The sequence below is a fragment of the Castor canadensis genome, chromosome 11 (genome assembly GCF_047511655.1).
Source record: "Castor canadensis chromosome 11, mCasCan1.hap1v2, whole genome shotgun sequence".
Taxonomy (NCBI): Eukaryota; Metazoa; Chordata; class Mammalia; order Rodentia; family Castoridae; genus Castor; species Castor canadensis.
This window is the reverse complement of record NC_133396.1, coordinates 118273052-118299362: the sequence shown is the minus strand read 5'-3', so window position 1 is coordinate 118299362 and position 26311 is coordinate 118273052. Positions and strand designations below refer to the sequence as shown.

General features: G+C 35.2%; 1 protein-coding gene across 1 annotated transcript in view; it reads right to left on the bottom strand.

Annotated features, from left to right (window-relative positions):
- The window catches only part of Ush2a (usherin), a 759580-nt gene that overhangs the window by 146925 nt on the left and 586344 nt on the right, over window positions 1-26311 (bottom strand). The window contains exons 49-51 of the mRNA XM_074048325.1: window positions 18365-18586; window positions 9380-9603; window positions 4738-4942 (exon numbers count right to left, since the gene is read on the bottom strand). Coding sequence (XP_073904426.1) covers window positions 4738-4942; window positions 9380-9603; window positions 18365-18586 — 651 coding nt within the window. The remainder of the gene's footprint in view (window positions 1-4737; window positions 4943-9379; window positions 9604-18364; window positions 18587-26311) is intronic.

Below are 26311 nucleotides of genomic sequence, written 5' to 3'. Positions count from 1 at the left end.
ATTGCCATAAAGTTTAGTTACTTAAATCTATTTTGTGCTCACTGAATTTCGTGATGTTTGAATCTTTCTTTCTCCTTCCTTTCCTTCCCTCCCTCTCTCCTTCACTCCCTGCCCCACTCTCTCTGGGTGACTCTTTCTCTGATTGAGGACTGTCCTCAACTGCCTGGCTAACTTCTCTATCTCCATTAGATGTAGGGTTAATTCAGCCCATCTGCTTGGGCTGTTTGAGCCACAATCTCTTTACCTGCATCTCCTTACAATAAAACTGGACCTGATGCAGAGTTAATATGAAAATAAAATACAGTAAAATATATGGCAAAATTTCATAAGATGTAAATTTCTCTACAAATATGAATGATTATTGCTATAGTTTGGACCTATTGTGCTATTGGAAGGTAGAGGAACCTTTAAGAGGTAGAATCTAGTAGAAGGAACCCAGGTCATCAGGGGCATGCCCTTGAAGGGGATGTTGGAAAACTAGTCTTTTCATCTTCCTCTCTTTAGTTTTCTGACTACCATAAGGTAAATAGCTCCTTCCATCACACACTCAAAGCCTTGATTTGCAGCCTTATCACAGGCCTAAAAGCAATGGGGCCTAGTGATGGTGGACTTACACCTCCAAAGCTGTGAACCAGGACAAGACTTCCTCCTTATAAATTGGCTTATCTCAGGTATTTGTTACAACAACAGGCAGCTGACTAAAACAATGATCTTCTGTCTCCATTTTCTCTAACAAGAGGGTATTTGACACTTGTCCTTTGTGACACCAGCTGATCCTCAATTTTTCCTTCTGTCCTTGATTCTCTTTCTCCTGGTTAGGGACTAGATTTCCTAGTTTTATTTGTAATTTGGTGTAGTCACATGATTTAGATTTTGTGAAGAAGGAGCATGGAAGGAAAACAGGCTGCTTCTGAATCAATTTTTCATTTTGTCTTTTGTTTTGTTTTGTTTTTTTGAGGCAGGTTCTCAATATACAGCCCAGTCTGGCTTGGAACTTCTATGTAGCTCAGGCTGTCCCTGAACTCACAATTCTTCTACCTTAGCCCTCTGAGTGCTGGAATCACAGGTGTGCACCACCTCCATAGCCTTTGCATTACTTTTTGAAAAGGAAATCTTCCACCTTCTTTTATCATTCTTATCCCCTTCTGATGGGATGGCACTAGGATATTGTAGGTACCAAGGCTGCCACATGTAGGTGACAGTGGCACTGGAAGCATAATGAACCACAAGTTGGAAAAAATCTGATCCCTGAGTGACCCTGTGAAATTCAGCTGCCCAGGTCATCCAACTACCCACAGATGTCACATTATTTTTACATCTCTTTGCTGCTGCAGATAAAACTGTTCTTTGCTAATAATTGTTATCCCAACCGCCTCAAGCCCATTTCACCATTTCTAATTCCAGTCAATACAGCCCTCTGTGAGGCATTCCTTGTTTCTTGTTTCACTGCTTTTCAACCCCTTTTTTATCTCCTCTCTTTATTTCTTCATTTTCTTATGAATTTTGGACTTTCAAAGATACTTACAGCCTCTAAAAACTGTCTTAGCTTCATACATACAGAATCATTTGTTGAAATTTTGCCTTTCCTCAACAATCTTTCTCATTTTTCAGAGTCCCCATGCCTCTTCTTTCTTAAACTTATTGTCTCAAAGTCATTCTATATATTTTTTGGGGCTATTCTTCCAACATCAGATGGTTTGAGAGGCTTGAGGATATATTTGGTCTTTATTTATTTGTTAGTTTCTTTTTTTTCCAGTACTGATGTTTGAACCCAGGGATCTAGGCTTGCAAATCAGTCACTCTACCTCTTGGCCACACCTCCAGCACTTTTTGCTCTGGTTATTTGGCGATAGTGCCTCACTTTTTGCCTGTGCCATCTTCATTATAGTTTTCCTATTTTAAGCTTCCCGCCATAGCTGGGATGACAGACATATATCACTACTCCCATCTTTTCCTGTCGAGATGAAGTCTGTCAAACTTTTTGTCTGAGCTGGCCTTGAACCATGATCCCCTCAAGATCAGCCTCCTAAATAGCTTGAATTACAGGTTTGAACCACTGTACCCAGCTATTTGTTAATTTCTTAAATGTCACATACACACTTGTCTTATTTCAATATTTTTAATAGCAGAGTAATTCTTCAAAATGTACATGTAACTATCATTCTATTGCTCAAAAATCTTTACAATCCATTCATTTTTGCATAAAGACAAACTGCTCCATGTGGCATTAAAACCCAAGGTAATTTGACTGCTGACCATTAATCTCACTACTTTCTCTCTCTTATTCTCTGCTACATCCATATTGATGTACTTGCTGTTTTCCAACATAATGGGATTTTAAAATTTTTGCTACTGGGCTTTGCAAACATTCTATGCCTCTTCTACCTTCCCTCAACCTCACAGGTTGCTACTTGGCTTTTCATTCTCAGCTCAGACATAAGGCCTTTGCTGAAATCTTTCCTAACTGCTCAAGTCTGCATGAGGTATCCTTGACAATATTTATCAAAAGTATAAGAAAATGATGATGCTTACATATATCACAGTACTTACCTGCACACCACTCATGGCATTACATGTAAGTATGTATTTACATCAACTCACCCATGGAAATTCTTCAGATAGGCTTTAAATGACCAATGCAAAGTCTTACTTGTCTTTATAACTCCTGGTCCTGATATAGTGACTGGTTATTAGAAGGTATTAAACAAAAATATTTCTGGGGATGTTGTGGATAAAACCCAGGATCTCATGCATACCAGACAAGGACTCTACCACTGAGCTACATTCCCAGCTCTGTAATACATTCTGAGAAATGTATGATTGCATGAATAAATGCACTTTGATCACTGTTGCCCTTGTCAGATTTTAAGTCTAAGTTTCTAAACATGTGTTACTTGTTAGTCTAAATTGGTTCCGATGGTATTTTCATGTGCTTAACACTTTTTGTGAGAAAGGAAGGTTTGTTGTTTTTCATACTCAATTTATAGCATTTTCTGGCAGGCAAAGCAATCAGAAATGTGGATTTTAAAAGCCTTCATAATGTTGTATCAGTAGATGGAAACATCTATTCATTTCTGGACAAGGATATTGCAAGTATGTCTTAAAATCCCTCAAAGTGTTGACTTAGATTACAAGGGTTAGATAAAAATAGGAAACTCTCCAAGATGGAAACTCAATAATTTTTAAATGAGGGTCCATGACTTCAATCTTTAACTGAGAGTAGGAGATTGGGAGGCTGGATAAACTGTTCTCTGTCCCGAAGCCTTTCCTAATTAAATTCATTGCAATAGATATTTTTTATGTGCAGTGTGCTAAATATAAAAAAGATGTATTATTTGTAAGAATGGTTCAATCTAATAGGAGAGCTAGGGCAAGTGTCCAAATGCAGAAGACACATGGTAAAAGCAGTAAACTTTATAAACAAAGCCATAGGAGCAGACCATAGAAGGGACAGACTTGGGAAGCCTCTACAGAGGACATGCATCTAGGCCTGGGCCTTGGGTACAATGGTGAAGAAGAATCTTTGAGGTAGAAACAACAGCTTGAGGAAGGTGTGGAGCAGGCTGAGAAGAGCTCCTGTACATGGAGAGCTTCTAAGTATCTTCCTTTTGAAGACAACATGATACAAATCTGTTTCCTTACCACAGCAAGCGCCCCTGTACAGATCTGATCCTCAGTTTCCTGATCTGTAAAAATGATTGTACTTAGATTATGGCTTTATGGGTAACTGAGGTAAGGTTTGAAATACTGAACCCAGCACTGAGTTGAAATAATTTGCTCAATCAACTTTATATCTACTTCTTTCTCTCTTACTTAGTCTTTCCTCTCTTATCTCAATATCTTGCCTGACATTTTTCATTCCTGAAATTTTCCATTTTTACCCACCACTGACTGACTAAAGTAGAATGATGATTTATGATGGAATAGAGCATTTTTTTTTAACTGTAGCTTGCTTGAATTATGTCACTTAAATAGATTCTAATAGTTCTCGATGATAAATCAGACACATACACATATGTTTTTCAAAAAATTGAAACACGTTCTGTGGGGTCTTGAATAAATAGACAAATAAAAAAATAATAAAGAGAAGAACTATTTAGATATAATCCTAAACTTTACAGTGCTTCTTCTTCAGCTCAGCCAGTACTAAGCAACACCATTTTGGACTAACTCAGTAGGGTCACGATGATGATTAGAAGCAATGTTTTCAATAGCTGTGAGGGTTATTGTTCTGAATATGATCGGCTTTCTGGGGTGAAATACCAGGCATGAGTTGATCTCCTCCTCGAGTAATGCTATTAGATTTTACTAATAATTATGCAGGTCTCACTCTTTTTTCTGCCTGAAAATGTATCAGTATTAATTCACTGGAATCACTGAAAGCCTCATTCAAACATTTGAAACAAAAATTCATCCTAAGTTAACTAAGTATACCAGAAAAAGGCACATTACATTTATTTCTCTGTTCTTTATTTTCTACAGATTGAATTTAAAATAGTATACATCCTTGCTTAAAATTTAAATTTAAGTTTAAATTTTAAAAAATTTAAATTTTTTAAAGTACTAACTTCAAATGTAGTCACATTGTCCCTTTATATATCTTGTAACTAGCTGGCTCCAAAGGATGATAAGGTTAATTAATATCAGATTAAGAAGGAAGAATGTCAGAGTGAGATAATCTGTATTTTCAGTGGCTTTTCACTAGCCTATGCAGTCATGGTAGACAGCTCAATTTACCTGTGAAGGAATGTGTATTTACACTTCCAAAATGAACAGTCTCTTCAGAAGACGAGCACATTTCTTCAGCTGATGCCTTCCCCGTGGACTTGTGAGGCCCTCTTATCACAGTACAAACGTGGCTAGAAGAGCTGAAGTCACACCGGCCACAGTACACTGTGGCCTCCAGAGATGCTGGGCATGGAGTCCTGCATTTTTGGGTTTCCTGTCAGTGGTAAGGATGGGTAGAGAGGGAGAAAAGGATTTTAAAATTTCCTTTAGACATGTAGAATAGATTTTTATGTCTTTCAAATCAACCTCTTTTTCTCTTTCTTGATGAATGAGTATCTTAAAATTCATAACAAGAAACGAAGGCGCTTTTTATACAAGAAAGTGAAGCTACTTTGGAATCACACAGATTTGGATTAACATTCCAGTTTTGCTATTTTGTAGTGAACTTGGTCAAGTCACTAATACTCTCAAAGCTCCAGCTTCTTGAGTACAAGAAATGGAAATTAAATTTACCATGAAGATTCACTGTATGAATCAATGAGATTACACCTGTGAATGCCTAAAGTTTACTATACACACTACAAGTAGCAACAATAGTCATTACTTTCTTATTATTACTTTGATACCTTCCAATGATATTTTGGAGAAAATTAAGAATGTGATATTTGAGAATTTGTACTTCCTGTGCTGTTAGAAAAGTTGGACTATATATGAAATAGTATTTATGTAGGTTTTAGAAAATCAAATTTTTCATCACAAATGTGTATATTTATAAACCCTTTATTCAATGAATCTCTGGACTTTTTAATATTATTGACAAGTGGTCTAATCTGAGGAAATTGAATACTTAATCATTCCAAGTCACAGGAGCTATAAATAAGGTAAGAGTCATATCAAGCAGAGATCTACTTTGCTTTCCTGAATGGAAGTAGCATAAGGGATTTACAATACTTCTCACTATTAAACTTTGATCATTCAACTTCCCTTTTTAGATAGGTTAAATTATTCTCTCCAAGAAAGTCAAAATGATATCATTTAAGAAAAATACAGTGGGAATTCCATTTAAACATGGCAAATTGAGCACTTGTAGTTCTCTCCTTCACAAATGACAGTAAAAGAATGGCTTAAAGCTGGGCATGGTGGTGGCTCACACCAATAATCCTAGCTACACTAGAGGTGGAGATCAGGAAGATTGCAGTTGAAGACCAGCTCAGGCAAAACTTTTTTGAGACTCCATTGCAACCAATAGCTGAGAGCACCGGCATATGCTTGTCTTCCCAGCATGGGAAGCATAACCAGGAGGCTAAAGGTCCAGACTGGCTTGAGGAATCAAAGTAAGATCTATTTTAAAAATAACCAAAGCAAGTAAGGCTGGCATCATGGCTTAAGTGGTAGAGCACTTGCCCTAGCAAGCAGGTGCCTGAGTTCACCCCCCACCCCAAAAAGCAGGTGGGTTGGGACTAAAAGTTTTAAGGAAGTAGGAAGCACAGTGACACACCCAGATTAGCTCAAACATTTTTGGCAGCTGAAAAGTAGATGGATGTGGCAGAAACAATGCCATGTACTATGAAATATCTACTTTTCACTTTTCTCCCTGGGGAAAAGTATATTTTCAAGTCTATTTGTGTAGAAGAATCCACATGACTAGATATGAATGTATGACTAGTGCAAAGAAAGAACATGCCTGTGTCCGGTATCCAGGTGTGACCCATAAAGGTACAAGCGGTCCCTCTCTTTCTCTGTATTGTGATCTCAGGGCTGTGTGTGAAGTACCACAAGATGAAAAGGATTTGGGTTCCAAAGATGCTGCTTTGAAAAGAGCTGCTCAACTCACATTTAATTGTAATATGAAAAATTTGTAAAAATTTTTAGGAAGGTAGACTCTAAGCCTTCCACACACTCTTTCACACATACACAGTGAAATTTAAAAGAAAGAAAGAAAAAAGAAAGACAATGGGCAATTATGGAGGCAATGGATATTCTAATTAGTTTAATTGTGGTGATCATTTCACAATGAAGTTGTGTTTAAGTTGTTTACCTTAAATATATATAATTGAATTTTTATTTGTCAATTGCATCTTAATAAAGCTGAAAATTTTTCATTTTGTGGATCCATTATGCATTTGCGCATTTGTTTTTAACCTTAGCAGTCTACTTAGCCATAATGATAACAATAATAATAATAACCAAAAGCCTAAAATATGTGGCATTGGTTTAGTGGTTAGTCTGGAGTGGAAAAGAAAAATGGAAACCCGAGGATGGGCAGTTGGAGAGCTCTGGTATGTCACAGAAAAGTAGTTGCAAAGTATGTGCTAGGACAGGTGTCAAGGAAGGACATAAACTACTAAGACTCTCCATGGGATGAGGTTATAAGACAGATTTGGCAATGAATTCCAAAATGAAAGAATCTCAGAAAAGGGTTAACAAAATTAAAAGAAATAGAGAGCCAGGAACCAGTGAATATGGCGAATGGGAAAAATTAAGCCTACATATTGCCCATAAAGAACTCTACTCCCCTTTCCTACTGGACTCTTCAAATGCTGACAGTCATACATGTACCCACACTGTTCTGGGGTAGAGTAGTAAGGATTGCTAGATATATTTGTTAAAGATTTTTGAAAGTGCAATTCCTTGACAAAAAGCCATCCCTGCCACATGACTACCTGACTGGGTTCTCTATTGATGAATAGGCTGTGTCTGTGCATAACAAGCCTCAACAAAGTCAGGCTCTAACAAAAAGTTATTTCCAAATATGTAAAAAAAAAAAAAAAAAGAAAGAACTCAGAGGATGCAGAAATAAGGTAAGGAAAAGAAGAAAATTAAAAAGTACCAAATAAGCAAATAAGGCAATCCCAGAATAAAGCAAATGAACAATAAAAAGCAACATCAAAATGAATATTTCAGAATCCTAAAAACAGACATTCTGGGAATGAAACAATAGTAAGATGATGTAAATAAATTACAATTGTAAAAACAGATACCTAAAAATTGAAAAAAAATAGTTGAAACTTAAAAATACACTAGTAAGGTTGAAAGATAAAGTTAAGGCAGTATCTCATCAAATTGAAAAAAATGAACTGTCAATCAATAGGCAATGAGAAGCAAGAAGAAAAAAAAATTATAAGAGCAGTTTAGGAAAACCAGCTCCCAACTAGTAAGTGAAAACAGAGATAAAAGAGGGAGCAGACTATAAGATAAATAATAAAGTAACATCTCAAAGAACTGAAAACCACAAACTCTAGACTGAAAAAGTTCACAAAAACTATATCATTATGAATTACAATAATATCTACAGAATGGCACATTTTCTTAACCCTTCAGAAGAAAAATAATGTAGGTACCTACAAAGAAACGGGAATAAAAATATCAGTGAAGCCTAAAGAATTGCAAAAATGGCTTCAAAATGCTTAGTAGACCTGGATTTTAACCTCAAGCTTTCTAGCCAAACTATTAACCTGATAGATAGGTAGAATATGATGATTTTACACATAAAGCTCTCTATAAATTTATCTTCCATGCATCTATGCCCAGGAAGATAAATTCTCCAAAAAGAGGGAAATTTGAGGTCAAGAATCCAGGCAGACTAGTGTCAGAAAGAGGTGGAAGAAATTCCTGAGTTGACTGCTTCAGTAAAGTCTGTTGGGCCAGTAGCATAGCAATCCTACAGAGAACCAGTGCAGACGGGAACAAAAGACAGAAGTCTCTGTGAGATGGGCTTTCCAGAACCACAATGGAACCTATAGACCTACAACCTACAACACACTATCTGATTCAGTATGGAGAAATAGCCTCATCCTAAAAATGTAATCAATGGTATGTATTATTTTTAATCATTCATTGCTACAAAGTGCTTGCTGGAGCCCTAAAAACCTCATAAGAATGCTTTCACATCTCAAAGTGTATGATGTCCACACAATAACCATGTAGTGCCTCATTCAGTAAGTGCCCTTCTTCTGTTTGTGACCAACACACTCACGCTTAGCCATCTTGTAATGACAGATTACTCTAGAACATGATAGGATGTTTGTTTTCTCAAATGTCCATACTTCTTTCCTTAAAATGATAAGTTTCTGGAGTTTTGGGTCAAGTTTAACCCCTACAAATATGACATGACTGCATGGGAAGCCTCATAGCATATAAACATAAATGATTACTCACTTTTGTGGTTGACAGAGGCACTTCCTCATCTTGCACTGTCTAAAGTAATATCATATAAACACAACTAAGTGAATTAGATTTATCTAGAGTCTCTAACAAAGGAATATGGTGGGTTATGGTCTGCAGACTAGATGGAAGGAGTAAGAATTTCCCTCCATCTTCATCCACAGCACTCAGGGTCCTGAAATCGTACCATGTAGAGGAATGGGACAACCTGTGCTGGCTATTTGAGCACACAGACTTTCAATCTTACACTCATCTCAAGTGCTGGGTAATGCTTCCCAGAGAACAGCTAATCATTATTAATTCCTTTAGAATTCATTGCAATAACATCAATCATAGTGAACTCATTCGGTATTAATATGAATGTAATGTGAAAATGAATAATGCACACAGGAGTTTTTATATTCCTATTTTAGAAAAATAGTTATGAACAATGTATTTCTCTTTCCATTGTCAAAGCAGCATCTCTGAGAGGCTTTCTATCAATTACCTTCATCATCATTCCAGTTGAAATCTTGTCAGAGCAAACATATTTCAAAGGACGATATCCAACTCCATTACAGCATTTCTGGCTCTTTGGAACAAGTTCAGTCTCGCAGCATTTTACTGGCACTGGGTCATTCTTTTTAACATGTGCTTTAGACTCTCCGTTGGAAGCTGAGCAGCATATGGTATCTGACATATTCACACAATCCTGCCCACAACAGAACATCCCTGCAACGATAAAATGTTATATATGAATATGAAATAAAAAAGGGAAGAAAACTAAGGCTACTATAAAGTATAGTATAAAAATGTCAGACTTGGGCAGTTTCAGAAAAGGTGCAGTACCTAAGGTAGTGTTTCCCTACCAAGGTGATTTAAATGTGCAGTGAGGGTCCTTCTTACCAAGAGAACTAGACACTAATTAGGAAAAGAACACACAAGAGGAACTGTTCAGAAATCATTCAGCTGGGCCAGAAATCTGCTCGTGCTCCATAAAAAAATATAGGATTTCTGCCTTCCCATTTTGTGGTGATAACATCTTGTTGCAGAAGAAGGTTAGTTCGACTATAAGGACTCAGAGAAAGCCCTAGAAATTCACAAGGGAGGGTAGGTCACCCAGGCACTCTGGATGAAGAAGCCTGGCAGAGTAGAAAGGTAGCATAATCCCAGATGTGAAAATGCCTTGTAAGTTTTTTTCTTGTCTTTGTCTAGGGTATGGTTATTTGCCTCTTGTTAGAAGCAATGGTAACCTTTCTTTCTCTCTTAGATTTGACACCTAAAAACAGCTGGGTGTGTTCATAGATCAGGTGCACCAGTCAGCCACTAGCCTGATACGGTTGTGAGGTTGGGGGCACCAAGAGAAAGACTTGAGAAGAGGATTATCAGTTCTCACATTTGGATGAGAGACATATATCTGATGCTAACCCACCAAAATGAGTTTACTTGTTTATGTTCAATGATTTAGACATTGCCATAGAAGAAATATAGCAGAAATTAAGACATAAAAACATGTATAAATAAACAATACTGTATAGTTAGATTAAGCTAGAAATTAAGGTGCCTAGACTTCAAATCACAGTGTTATCATATTAGAATTATATCCTGTTATGTAGCAGCACAATGAGATGAGTGACTTACTCTAATTAGAATTTTGTTTATTTATCATTTGTCCCAAGTGATAACATAACCTCAAATTCAAAGTTCCCTGGGGTCCTGAATTGTTTAATTTGACCCTGCATGAACACCTACATTATGAAGCACACTACAAACAACAGACCAAGAGTTTAAATGCTTTTTTAAAATCATTAAGTAGATACTAGTTTGACATGTGCCATAAGAAAGATGGCTATCTATACTTTATTCTAAAGAGCATTGTCATTTCTATTAAAAAACTCCCAATATTTAATTTTTTTCATTAGTAATATACATTGATCATAACAGAGTTTCGACATGCCATGTTGCTCTAAATGTGAGAGCTCTTCAAAGTGATTGATTTAAAAATAGTGTTTTGTTAATAATTGTTATTGTTTCAACATTTCTAGGAAAAGCTTCCTCAAGTAAAACATCCATATCAGGGCTATCATTATAGACTGAGTCTTGATTATGGGGGTTAAGGATGTATGTATATAGATGCAAAAATACATAATACAGCTGTGTGTGCTTACACACATGCAAAATAAAAGCAAAACCCATAGCTTCAAGTTTTATATTGTTTGGACATTTTTTTCTACTGCCTTCTGATCAGACATTTAAATACAACCTTGGATCCTTGACTGTCATTTTTTTCCTCTAGCAATTTTCTTAAAACTATTCATGTTTCTATTTTAAAGAGCAATCAAAATCTGAAAACTGGCCTTTTAGAGAGCAGAATATATTCTCCCCCTCTACTCTCAAATTGCTTCATGGTTTCCCCATGCCTTAAGTATGAAATCAAAATGCAGACACTGACCTAATTCAAAACTCCTAATCAGTCATCTGATCGCTCTGAGGGACTTTTGACAGGTCAACTAAAATTTTGATAATGAGCTGTTTTTACACTAGGAAAAGTAAAAGGATGCTTTCTTTCACAAAGAACTTCATCTTTGTTTTACTGAATTGAAATTTTCAGCCAAGATTTCACTCACATAACAAGAAGTGACTCCCTTTCTAGTTTCTTTGGTAAACCATTACTTCTTTAATTATTATCAACCTTGTTCCAGTGTGATAAATTGCTAATTACTTAATACCCTAATCAGCGTTCATTCTTTGCACAGATAAACTGTGACAGTGCCATTAATTTAAATAGTAATTTCACTTAATGGCCAGAACGGCACACCAGATTTTTATGCAGCATTTTCTGAAGACTGCATCCATCACTGCGATATTCTGACATAAAGATGTCTGACGTGCACTAACTCACTTAGGGAGAGCAGATGTTGCAGAGCAGGGTTTGGTAGTAATTCCCATAGTGCATCACTTCAGCATGAATGAGCTGCAAATTCAGAGACACACAGTCTTTTGAAACAGCATTTCAATAACTTTTGACCCCTACTTAATTTATCACATGTAGCACTTGACTTTTGAACTTTGACACACAGGATGCACAATTCTAAATATGCCTAAAGAAAAACAAAATGGGCCATGCATTATTGATGGATTGGTCCATTCTTCCAGAGTCTCTTCATTAAATTTGTACAAAGGTGAAGAGTCTCTTTGAACAAAATGCAGATGTTATTAAAGTGGTATAGTACACATTGAACTCGTAGATGTTTATTTTTCAAATCAGATAGCATATGTTGTTTTTTTGAACTGTATATATAGCCAATGGATGGGTTCTATTGCATTGGCTACAAGAGAGAAAAGAGTTTAGGTGGGATAATTTTTTACTCAATATTACCAATATGTCAAATATGGTACCAACACTTACTTACTATACAGGACTAAAAAGAAGATCATTTATAAATGCATCTGTTTGATGACTTTCTAAATAATTTAATCTGCAAAACTGGTGATCCATTTTTTTCATCTAAGAGAAGACCAAGAATTAAGCATCATGCTTTGGAGATAAAAGTGGTATTGTAGTAAAAACCAGTCTGGAAGATGACAAATCATGATTGAACTCTGGCATTGATTGGGAGATCTCATATTAATCCAAGTGATTTTTAGGCCAAGAGAAAAGAAAAAAAGGTTTGTGATAAGTTATTCTTAGGATAAACATAAAATTAGTGGCTCTATGGCTACCAGCACAAAACTGAGAAAGAAGAGAGAGAGTAAGCGTGCTCCTCAAGTCATTGCAATCTATTTTACAGTATTTATATATTATACTTATCATATGGAAATATTCTTTTAGTACTACTTTTACATCTCAGACTTCTGTATCTAACCTTTCCCTCTTTGCAGTTTCTAAATTCCATCTGTGAAACGTGCATTGTACTGGTGGCAGGTAGTCCCTCGTTCTGTTGAAGTCAGTACAGGACATGGAAATTCAATGTTCTATTCTAAAACAATTTCAATCTAGAGTTTCATATCAAAGGCTGCATGGACAAAATGTCTAGTAGAAATAAGGGAATATATTCCAAAAGCATTTAATGAACAGTTTTTCATGGCTAACAGAAAATCCTGTCTACTTTGAATGAGAGAAGAGGCATTAATTTTCATATTCTAAAACTAAGGGATGTGTCAAGTCCAACCCAAGATTGATGACATAAATAATAAAACCATATAAACAAACACTCAGAAAAAAATGAGTAATAAAGAAGTTTAAAATATATTCAAAGAAAATGGTTAAGAATACATATCCACTGAAATGACGAGCATGAATTTCATCCCGAGATACCTGTATAACAGTCCTACACAACTCATCTGCCCAGAGAGAGCACTAAAAACATAAACGCTACCCCAGCACTTCTGTTCCAACAGCATCTGTTAATTCACTCCATTTATAAAATACATATTGACAAAGACAACTGAACTGGGACCAGGGAGATTTGATTTGGTGTGAGAAAGTCAATTCAATGTGATTTTGTTAAAGGGCTCCTGCAGGCAAATAAAAGAGTTTAAGTAATAAAGTACATAAAGAGATGTTTTATGAGCCAGCCCGGTCTCGTGGCAGACACACAATGCCAGGCAGTGAGAGAGGCCAGGCTTAGAACACTATGACAAGATCTAAAAACCCTGTGTGGCAGGTATAGTGTGTAGTAGGTTGAAGAGAAACAGGTCCATATGGACATTCTGGAAGGTCCTCAAGGTCAGAGTCATTAGGGACTCTAGGAAGGAGTCACAGCCAGCACAGGGAGGAAAAAGACATGCAGAACCTGTTTTCAGTGAAAGCTACAGGAAGGTCAAAAGAATAAAAAGCGACCTCCCTCCTTTTTTAAGTGTTAGTCCTCTACTCCATCATGATTACCAGAGTGTTAGAGTTGCAGAAAGTATAAGAACCTCTACAGCTAATCTTGATTTACAGGAGTTGGGGAATGTCACAATTTAAGAATAATTTGGTACAGAAAATCATATTGACATAAATAAAGAAATTGTTCTGAAACCTGGTTCCATGAATAGACTTCAAAGGTGTAAAAACTGCAGGCAAATTTTTGTGTGTTTTCTATATACTTTTATTTGAAATGAGAGAGTCTGTAACTTTCAAAAAAAAAATCCAGAGGAAAAGATTAAGTATCCCTGTCCTCGTAGACAGTGACCTTGAATCCATTTCTTAGAACAGACGCATTCTACTTTATGGCAATAGTGTTCCGACTTCTCTTTCCTTCTCCTTTTCATTCGTTCTGTCACTCAAATTTAATTAATCTCCTTAAATCACAATTCTTATGATCACATTGATGCTTCCCAGAGTATTAATGTTCAAAACCTTTTGCCTGTTCAGATTTATTTCCTTCTAGTGCTTTACACAGGCTATTTACCGCCAATAAACCATAGGGCTCACTATTACTTGGATATGCTTTGCCAATTACCAATTTTGAACTTTAGGCAAGCTATGCCTCTCAAAGTCCTACTCATTGTTTAAGATTCCAATTCAAAAGTACACTTCACATTTAGCTTTCTTCACATTGAATGGAGTGATCACTCAGTCTTGTGGATGCACGCATTGGAGTACCAGGGAAGAGGAAGGCCAATGAGTAGGGGATAGAGAGCAATGGGGTGTGAATATGAGCTAAGTTTGTTAGATGCATGTATGAGAATGAAAAAAAAATCCATTATTTTGTACAATTAATATTCACTAATAAAAAATTGAAAGAAAGAATATGTATGTATTTGTCGTCTCTCTTTTAGGCCTGTGTACGGTATTTTGGGTACGTTTCTCCTTGATTAGATTATAAATTCTTGAGGACAAAAATGGAATATCAGCAATTTTTATATCCATAAGAATTATCTCTTGAGCATAATCTCTAGGGGACACATATTTGTTGAATGAAGGAATATGACAAGTGACTAATTTAAAAAGCTATGATAAACAAAGATTTTAAAACTCTGACCTATTATGGGTTTAAGAAGGTCACACTTTGGCATCCTCTCTGCTACTGCTTCCAGTTACTTCATTTAAAAGAGGAGGAAATAATCAATGAGTTAGTCTTAGCACAGGACAATCAGCCAAGTACCATGACTTTTTAGACATGTTATTGTGCATTTAAGCATTAGTTCTCAAATTCTAGTCTCAGGACCCCTGAGAGTCTTACAAATTCTTGAGGACTCAAACAAGCTTTTGTCTATATGGGTTATATCAGCTGATACTTACTGTCTTAGAATTTAAGACTGGATTTGAAATATGTACTCGTTATTTCATTTAAAAATAGCAATAAATGCATAATATATTTACGAAAAAAGTGTTCCAAACTGGAAAAATTAGTGAGAGGAATGACATTGCTTTACTTTTTTTTTTTGCAACCCTGCTTAATTTTTAGTTTAATAGAAAACAACTGAACTCTCATATTTGTTGCTTTCTATCTGACGCAATGTCACATGTGACACAACATCTAGAAATCTCCACTGTACATTCATGAGTGAATGAGAGTTAAAAGAACCCAGGAAGTTTAGTATTATTATGAAAATAGTTCTAAACTTACAGATTATCGAAACAAGTCTTGGGGACCTTGCCTAGTGTCCCTGGGCTATAATTTACAGCTCTCTGCCTTAGACTCAAGCGCTTACATATAGAAACTTTTCTTCTTACTTTTCAAAGTATTTGGTTCACAAAGGGCAGATGTCTACTTTTTTTTCCTGGTCATTCCTTAAATGTGTGCACCGTGGTGTTTATGTTATACTGGACCTGCTCATAGTGTTAATGAACAATGATGTGGTTTGACTTGGAAAGTATTCAATGCTTGTATCTGGTACCAGAGTCCTTATAGAGTTTAAGAACATAGACTTGTAGTCACTTTGGGTGAGTTACAATCCCTTCTTAGACACTGTGGTGTAAGATTCATGGAAAAATTTACCAGACTCCCTTATACTTAGGTGTCAACTGTCAGTTGAGTTCTAGTAAATTAAATGTTAATAAAAACATTTAATATTTCTAGACATTGTCATTAAAAACTGCTATATGTGTTACTCTTTGCTCTTTTCCCCTGTGGTTGCAGTAATGGACACAACTCCCAGATGAACTTAGAAGCAACCTATTGAACTTCTACTTAGATTTCAAAATTGCTATAGTTACTTTATCTTCAATCAATATGAGAACACAAAATCACCAAGAGCAGGGTTAAAGGTAAAAGAGAGTAAACATATACAACTGTAGTGAAATATTATACTTTTTCAAATTTCACAAAAGCATATAACCACATTTGCCATGGAAAGGACTCATTCAAGCAAAAGACCCCAAAGCTCAAGCTTCATTAAGTGTTAGCTCTCCAGTTCCTCTCTGAGTTTGATTACAGAATTTCATGTCTTGATGGAGATGAGCTGTGAATTCTTTACCACCTTCCTATAGTTTCTTCTCCATTTGAAAAGCATCCAGAAGTTATCCATAAATAACAATTTTTTAAAATGATTATTATAGTGTTATAGATAAAGATCATGATCTTTATCGATCTTATTTATCTCTTCTATGTAAAGTTTTGATGGAAACTACTAAACACAGCACTTCAATAATAAAATTGACAAAGCCAGAAAAGAAGTTGAGTCTGGGAAATAATAACTTTGGGTTTAGTAATTGTAGACACAGTTTCAGTCAGTCAATAAAAATGGTGTTAAACATTGAGTATGCCACTTTAGCTGCAACTTGGAAAGATATGGAAGATGAAAAATTACAGCCACCTAATTCAGATGCAAATTGAAGAGAGGTTTTGAAGGAAGAGAAATAGAAAAATTAATATAATATGAAGAAAAGGTATAAAAATGAGAAGTAGAATTAAGACCATTCTAATATCAAGAAGAGAATAATATCAAAATACATTTAGATCATGCCCAAAGTAGTAACCTGTTAAAAGAAAATGATGGACTTAGAATTGAAACAATGTATACACAATTTGATTATTTGATAATACAAATCTTGAAGTGAAGTAACCCATAAATACATTAGAAAATCTATAATTCTTGCTGATTTGCAAGACAGGATAGTGACATCTATGATAACTTACAACTCAAATTCAGACACATAGAATGAATATCCTTGAAGCACAGTTGATGATGTAAATTCAATGGATATTTAAGACAGATCACTGCAAATCTATTTTAGACCAGAAAAATTTAAATGCCCAGAAATACCAGAAAGATTCTCAATAGAAATTTCCCCAAATTTGACCATCATCCTAAACATTTACATAATATTATAACAGTTTTGAAGCTTAAAACCACTTTTCTAAACTTTAAATAACTTTTTAAAAAGTAATCATAATTAGCCATGTGACAGAGAAGACAGAATTATCTATCTATCTATCTATTACCTATCATCTATCTATCATTTATCATCTATCTATCTATCTATTGATCTATCGATCTATCCTTCTCTCCTTTATCTTTTTTTTTTTTTTTAGTGCTGAAGCTCAAACCCAGGGCCTTGTGCAGACCAGGTAAGCACTCAACTACTGAACTACATGCCCAGCCCTCTATTCTGCTTTAGTTATAGTAAAAAGTCAGAGTCATATGAAGAGGTGATCAAGGGTATGTGTTATGTATGTTAGAAGGAAAACTAGTACAGGGATACCAGGAATTGTGGGATAAAAAATACTGTTTTAATGTTAGTGGGATTTTCTAGGTCTTTTTTCAGATTTATAATTTTTATTATTAATTTTCTTATTACAAATAAATATACATTTGTTTTGCTTTCATAATTTTATTTTTTTAAAAAAAAGTCTCTAAATTGTGTAAGTCTAAGCTACCTCCTCCAAAACACTAGATTTGATCAGTTAAATGATCTTGGGTAAGTTTCTAATGTCCACATTTTAGTTTCCTCATTTTTATTTTATTTATTATGTGTCTTTGTGATGTTGGGAATCAAACCCGGGGCCTCACACATGTTCGGAATGTGTTATATGACTGAACTACACCCATTTTTAAAATGTAAATAATGATAGTAACTATTTGTAAAGTTTTATAAAAATTAATTTTGTAGCAATAATGAACAAAACAGTGGGATGACACCTGTAAGAAAGTGAATACTCATTCAATGGTGATGTTTATCTTTAACATTAATATTGGCTTCATAACTATAAAAGAATAAGGAAGTAAAGAATTACACTATACTATCATTTCAATAATTTTATATACTATTAGTATTTACTAGGCAACATTATTTTGATCTAGAACTAATGCATTCACGTACTGTGTTAGTAACTGACTTTCTTGATGGATGTAACACTTTTTGCAATAATTTTGGTGTATTTTATGACAGAAAAAAATAGGAGATTATGTTTTTATTTGTTGTGTAGTATGTTTCCCATTGCTGTATTAGACACATCTAACGTTAGCTTTAACTACTTGCTGGTTTTATTTCTAGGGCAAATTTCTCTTCCTCTCTGTTTCTCAGATTCTGCCTGTACTAAAGGTAGACAAGGGCCCTTACCTGGGAGGTGGCTGTAAAACACACCCTCCTTTTCTCCACCACGGTGCTCTAAATCTTGACTCACAATCTCTCTACCGCAGCACTGCTGGCCATAGCCATCATGGAGCCTCCCTGCATAGCAAATCTGGTGTCCTGAGGTGAAGTAAGGCATTCTCCAACAACAGGAGTCACCAATGCCAATAGAAACCCGATTGTGCTGCTCATCTGGACAGCGTACTTCACCTGTCAATTTAGGACAATCACAATCATTGTACAAGTTAAAAGAAATATGTTATGACTCACAGCTGAGTTTTAGCACAGTCATTTTGACAGAATTACTAGAAAGTATACCATAATACTGGAGTTGGAAAATTTCAATACACTTCTGAAATTTTCTATTAAAGAAGTTCACATGTGCCTGCTCACATACACATATATAAATTTAGTGGTAAAGCTATGTTTCCTGTTTCTTCTTCCCTAATCAATGAACACATTAGGTCTAGTGTTGGGGGTTATATGATATTGCAGAAAGAAATGTCTAGGAATACTTCTCTGTTTAGTGAAATATTTTTGAAAGTGGGTTAGATCTAGAAACCAACTATAGATAAATTTATATTGCCTGTGATTATAATTTTCTTAGGAAAACATTTTTATTTAACTGAGCAAAATACCATCAATGGGAAGGCTAATTAAGTGGAGGTAAAAACAATATAAGTCAGCACATTTATACTTTGCTGGGCCATGGCAGACAATGAGTTTCACTAATGCATTGTATTCACACTCCCCTTCTTATTATATTCTGGGACACTTGGGATAAAGATAAGATAATCTTTGGCCTGGTGCATTAAGATCAAAAGACTCAAATATTAAACATATCAACTGTCAGGTTTTCTTTTTAGAGGGTATGGAGAAGTCTCTAAAAGAAAGAAAAAACTCTTAAAGACAGAAAGTTAAAAATTGCTTCCCTTAAGGATACCTTAGAAAGGACTAATAAAAATTCATAGATCTAAAATCCAGTCTTTACTCCTCATTTCTACTTCATTAGACAACTCTTGTAGTTTTCCATCTTGGCCTCTGGACGTTAATTTTCCCCTCCCCCTTGCCCTGCTCCTCTACTTTTTCATGCACTTTCAACAGTTCCTTTACCCTTTCTTTTACTGCCCATTCTTAAACATACCACTCTGGACAATATACTTTCATTATGTTTGATAAATTACATGAGTACGATGACAAACCTGATGGGTTGTACAGCTTTAAGCCATGATCAGGTAAAAATTTTATAATATAATTAATGACTTGATAAGCTTTTCTAAGAAAATAAACAATTTAACTGAAGAGTTGAGGATTACCTTAGAAGTTTATAGTCCTGGACTTCCTGTTCTATATTAACTAGTTCATTTCCTTGTGAGGCCTGGATATCCTCCAGCTTGGTTAGTAAAAGCAAGAAAATTTGCTCAGCACAGTCATATAAAAATGTGGAATAATATTTGTGAATGCAAAGATATAGAGTGTAAAAGTAGAACAAGGACTCTCAGCAGCTATCTCAGAGTTCTTTCTTGCTCAAATTCACTGCTCAAAAATTTATGTCACTAGGTGAAAGGAAGAAATCACTAGAAATACAAGCTTACTAAGAATGAATCATGAAGAAATAGAAAATCTGAACATTTTCTATGAGTTACCAAAGACATCCTAACAAAGAAAAGCTATGGTCCAGATGGCTTCCCTTGTAAATTCTACTAAATATTTAAAGAAGAATTAGCACCAATCTTTCTGCACTCTTTAAAAAACACAAGAACAGGGATCACTTCCTAACTCATCTATAAGAAAAGAAATAACTGACAAGTATCCCTTATGAATACTGATGCAAAAATCCTGAACAAAATATAAGCAAATTGAACTTAATAACATATTACAAGGTTTATACAGAACCAAGTAGGAAATATTCTTGGAATGAAGAAATGGGTGAATAAATGAAAATCTATCATAATAACAAAATGAAGGGAAAAAACACATGGTCATTTCATTTCATGTATAAAAAAATCAATATAATCCCTTTCTTTATAAAAACACCCAAAAATAGGAATAGAAGGAAACTACCTCAATATAATAAGGAACAAATATGGAAAACCCTCAGCTAACATCTTATTCAACAATGAAAGACCAAAATATTTTCCTCTAAGATCAGGAATAAGACAAGGATGCTGGGCTTTACCACTTGTGTTCAACATAATATTGGATGGCATACCTAGAGAAATTATATAAGATAAAAAAATGAAAGGAATCCAAGTTGAAAGAGACAAGGTAAACTATCTTTTTTCTCAGAAAACATGACCTAAAATTTGCTCTTACATGTAGAATACTCTGAAGATTTCTTTTAAAACACATTAGAACTAATAAATTCAGTGAGGTTTCAGGATACAAAATAAATAAAGAAAGAATTCAGTGTGTTTCTACACCCTAATCATAAATAATCTGAAAAAATTGAATAATACTAAACATATAATATACTTAAAAAGGAGTTTAACCAAGGGGATTGGTATACTAAAAATTATATAGAATATTGCTGAAAGAAGTTAAAGAAGAAATGACTAAAGATTTAAGAATATCCAACTTCATGGACTGGAAGACTTTCTATTGTTCAGATCAGATGGTAATACTATCCAAAGTTATCTGCAGGTACCACCTCTATCAAAATTCTGATGATTCCTTCAGAAAGAGAAAAAGTAATTCTAAAGTTCATATGGAATCTGAAGAAATCCCAAATAGCCAAACTTATCTTGAATAAGAAAAACCAAGTTGTAAGACTCATACTTCCTGATTTCAAAACTTACTATGAAGCTATTGCAATCAAACAGTGTGTTACTTATACAAAGAAAGATATATAGAGTATGTAATAGAGAGTCTACATGTAAACTGTATGGTCAAACAATATTTTTGGTGGTGCTGGAATGTGAATTCAGAGCCTTGCACTTGCTAAGCAAGTATGCTACCAACTTGAGCCATGCCCCTAGCCCAAACTATGAGAATCACATAGTTGAGACTTTATAGTTGATTCCTTCCTTCCTTCCTTCTTCCCTCCCTCCCTCCCTCCCTCCTTCCCTCCCTCCTTCCCTCCTTCCTTCCTTCTTTCCTTCTTTCCTTCTTTCCTTCCTTCCTTCCTTCCTTCCTTCCTTCCTTCCTTCCTTCCTTCCTTCCTTCCTTCCTTCCTTCCTTCCTTCCTTCTTTCCTTCCTCCTTCCTAGTGCAGTGCCCTGAATAACCTAATCACCTCCTGCTAGGCTCCACCTCTTCAGTCCCATCAGGTCTCAACACTGACACAATGAGGGCTAAGCTTCCAGCACATGAATCTTTGGGGGACATCTAAATAATATCCAAACCACAGTAGGGATTTGGATATTTCCTTCCTGAAAGGAAGGAAGGAAGGAAGAAGGGAAGGAGGAAAAGAAGGAAGGAAGGAAGAAAAAGAAAGAAAGAAAACAGAAAATAAATGTTATCAAGGGTATGGAGTTCATTGTGGCTTTTTCACAATTGCCAAAATGTGGATACAAAGCAAATGTTCATTCGTTTATCCATTAAAAGGATAAATGTGACATCCATATAAAATGGACTACTATCCACACTTAAAAAAAGTAATGAAATCCTTTCCTGAGCTGTAACATGGATGAAACTTAAAAATATTAAGGTAACTGAAAGAAGTCAATCACAAATGGATAAATATTGTCTGCTTCCAATCACACGAGGCACCTAGAGAAGTCAAATTCACAATGACAAAAAGTGCAATATTGGCTGCCATGGGTAGAGAGTAAGGAGGAATTAGGAATTAGTGCTTAATGGGCACAGAGTTTGAGTTTAGGAAGATAAAGGAGATTTCATGATGGATGGTGGTGATAGTGGCACAACAATGTAAATATAGTAAATAACAGTGCACTGAAAAATTGTTGAAAATGGTAAATTTTGTGTTATGGATATTTTCTCACAATAAAAATCCAGTCTCATAAATAGGAAAAAACTAACAAAGCCATATCTGGTTTCATAGAACATACCGATTTCACTAAAAGTGACACACATACCTCAACTTCCCAGAAAACAAATAATAGAATAGCAGAGACTGCCCCTGCTGCATAAATGACAAGCCATACCATGGCTCAGAAAAAGAGAAAATTCAGACCAAACTAACTGACTATTTAATCAAGCAGTTAGATGAAGACAAGAACAATGATACCTCTATGTCTAGTCTACACACAAGCAATAGTCAACATTAGAAGGAAAAAGGACCCTGGAGAATATTTGCTCTGTCTTTTATTAGAAAGACAGAATCAAGCAGGGATAGGATAAATTTTGACAGGAAGGATAAATTATTTCTTTGTGAATGTAGCTGCCCTGGTCTAACCATAACTGTCCTTGACATAAAAAAAGAAATCTGTATGTGATTGTATATATAAGTTTCATGATTCAAAATATCTTCTCTAAATCTCATGGTGAAATTTGGTTGCCACTGTAATGGTTTTGAGAGGTGAGACAGCTAGCAGATGAGTGGGTCAGGGGTATTCTGAGTCGATTAGTGCTTTTGTCCCAGTAGTGAGTTGATTGTTGTGGAATGTCCTGAGTTCAGTCCAATTTCTCCTGTCCGCCACACCCTCTCTTGCCTCTGACTTTTGCTGCGGGATTATGTGGTGTGAAGTCCCTTGCTAGACATCAGTCTAATGCCTTTGGACTTCTGATTCTCCAGAACCAGGAATCAAATAAGCTTCTATAGTTTATAATTACCTAGTCAGTGGTATTCTGACATAGCTGCAGACACCAGATTATAACAGTATCTAATTGTTACTTGGGGTAATTTATTTATCATAATTCCTGCTACCTTTTCTTCATTCTTTCCTAGGAATAAGTCTCAGTGGTAGACATTTCAAATAGCTCTCAGATGCTACTTTTGTATTTCTTTGCTCACTCTTAAATCAGCTCACTTTTGGGTTTAGAAATTCCAATTTAATGCATCCAGTGGACAAAATTCCATTTTGTAAATGAGATTACCAGGATTAAACATAGACCCCAAAAGTCACTTTTTATAACTTCCAGAAGAATCTCTAGTCTGTAATTTGATGATGGCTCAGAATGAAAACCCACTACCTGATGCCTCTTTCACCAACATCTGATACCTAGAACTTGTTTCGAAGAGCCTCTTTTAAATATACAAAGTATTAATTGGCTTAGCTTATTTTAGCCAGAGCCTCCTGAATCCCTCAGAATCTTCATTTACTGACAGGAGGAAAGACTTCATAAAAAGAGATGTGGATTATATCATTTAAAAATAAAACTGATCTTTTTTTCCCCCTCAAAAAAACTCTATTAGACATAAGGATCAGTCACCTCCTCATTAACCTCTCAAAATGAATCTATTTCAAGCGAGGCTTGGAAATATTTTCTCTCTAAATGCTACAATGCAGTCTAAAAGTTAATTGTTATTCTTATCAAAGAATGACCCACATTAACATTTAGTTGGGGTCATTAGCATATTTATAAAAAGAAGTGTGGGGCGAATGAGCATTCTTTTCTCTGCTGCTCTTTGTTATGGGACACTATGAAGGAAAGTCCTGAGAAGAAAAAAGGAAGTAAATATTATTAACTAATATTCCAGAATCATCTGTAAATATCAAAATGTCTACAGCCATCTCATCCTTGAATGGGCAGACTACTGGTTATCAGATTTTAATTACATTTAGAAACAAGACAGTTTAGGTCACTATCTTTCTTTCTTAATATAAACAACTTTAAACTAGTTAACAAAACCAGGGACTAAGGACAGAGGTCATGAAAGAAACTTTTCATTTAGATCACATTGAGATTAATGACTGGAGCAGAACACTGTCTTTGATTATTCCATGAGACTGCATTTCTGTTTCTCTTGTCACTGGGGTAGGCATTCTAATACTGTAAAAAGTGAACTACTTAAAAAGAATCCAGTTGTGGGCTTACTCAACAGTTTGTTAAAAGTTAGAATGCTTTAGGTCTGAGCAATACACATATATATGATTTTCATCATAATTTTTACATGTATTTATTCTATGAGATATACATCCATATATATTCATGATACAGAGACTTTAAGACTCTTATTTTGAAAATTATTAAAAGTTTTCTATAATATCAATAAAAATCTCATGGCCTTTATTTATTTTACTTTTTAGAAATAATGTTAAATTTCATTTTGAAATAGAACAAAAGTAGGTTTGTGTTCTTAACTCTAAACCTAGGATTGAAAAAGGAACAGGTAACTCTCTAGAATTAAAAGCAGTGATAGATATGACCAAGTATTTCTCATTAATTTTAAGGGTCAGAGGATTTTTGAGGATTTGAATAATTTGTTGAATATTCTAACACTGAAAATTGTCAAGTGACTTGTACACTACACTTAGAAGAGCTTCCTACAGTCTCCTGATGGTAATAACTGAGAACCAGGAAATGTCCGTCTCATACTACAATTATAATTTTAAAAGTTATTATTTGCAAGGAAGCAAGACAAAAATTATAGATGAAAACTCCTCAACTGTAAATTTTTGGAGAGAGTAAAGCATTTGACAGTATTTGATTAGTTGCTAACAACTGTGAAATATAATATGATAAAGAAGGTAGCACTTTCCTACAAAATCCTTATTTCCATCAATGTATTTTCTTACTTAGAAAATTGGTAGGAGTTATTCAATTATGGCAGTATTTTGCTGGAGAATCAGAATTAATAACACTCTTTCTTTGAACTGTAAGGGAAAATGACAAGAGTGAAGTTCTCAATCTTTAAGGAACTTGTATAATGTTTAACCACTTCAAGTTTCATTTTGCTCCATTGATTTGCAAGAGAATGGGCCAGACAATTTCTCATTTCACATACCTCGGATGGATATATTTATACTGAGTATGAAGTACACTTAAAAATTAATGCCTATTCTGACAAGAGTGAGGTGGAATCTTAGTGTGGTTTTGATTTGCATTTCCTTCATGGCCATGGATGGTGAGCATTTTTTTCATGTGCTTTTGGCCATTTGGACTTCTTCCTTTAAAAAAGTTCTATTTAGTTCAGTTGCCCACTTCTTTATTTGGTCATTGATTTTGGGGGAGTTTAGTTTTTTGAGCTCCCTGTATGTTCTGGTTATCAGTTCTTTGTCTGATGTATAGCTAGCAAAGATTTTTTTCCCATGGTGGTCTCTTCAATTTAGAGATCATTTCTTTTGTTATGCAGAAGCTTTTTAATTTCATGTAGTCCCATTTGTCCATCCTTTCTCTTAGTTGCTGGGCTGCTGGAGTTCTACTGAGGAAGTTGTTGCCTATACCTATTGCTTCCAGAGTATTCTCTGCTCTTTCCTCTACTAACTGCAAGGTTTCAGGTCTGATATTAAGGTCCTTAATCCACTTTGAGTTGATTCCATTACAGGGTGATAGGCATGGTTCTAGTTTCAGTTTTCTGCAGTCAGAAAACCACTTTTGCCAGCAACATTTGTTGAAGAGTCTGTCTTTTGTCCATCGTATGCTTTTGGCAACTTTGTCAAAGTTGTGGAACCAGCCAAGATGCCCCACTTCCGATGAATTGATTAAGAAAATGTGGTATTTATACACAATGGAATTTTATTCAGCCACAAATAAGAATGAAATTTTGTCATTTGCAAGTAAATGGATGGAACAGGAGAACATCATCTTAAGTGACATAAGGCTCATAAGGCCAAAAAAATGCATGTTCTTCCCCATATGCATATTATAGACCTAAAACAAATGCAGTGATATTGCTGGACATGGGTCATACTCTAAGGGGAGAATAAACATGGGAGAAATAGGGAAAGAGAAGGAAACCTAAAAATTGAATGTGGTTGATGTGCTCACTGTAGAGTAGTGAATATAGTAATCTTAAACTGGCTGATGCCACTATGGGAAGGGGAGTAAGAAGTAGTGAAGAGTTCTGGTAGAGATGAACCAATGTCAGCTG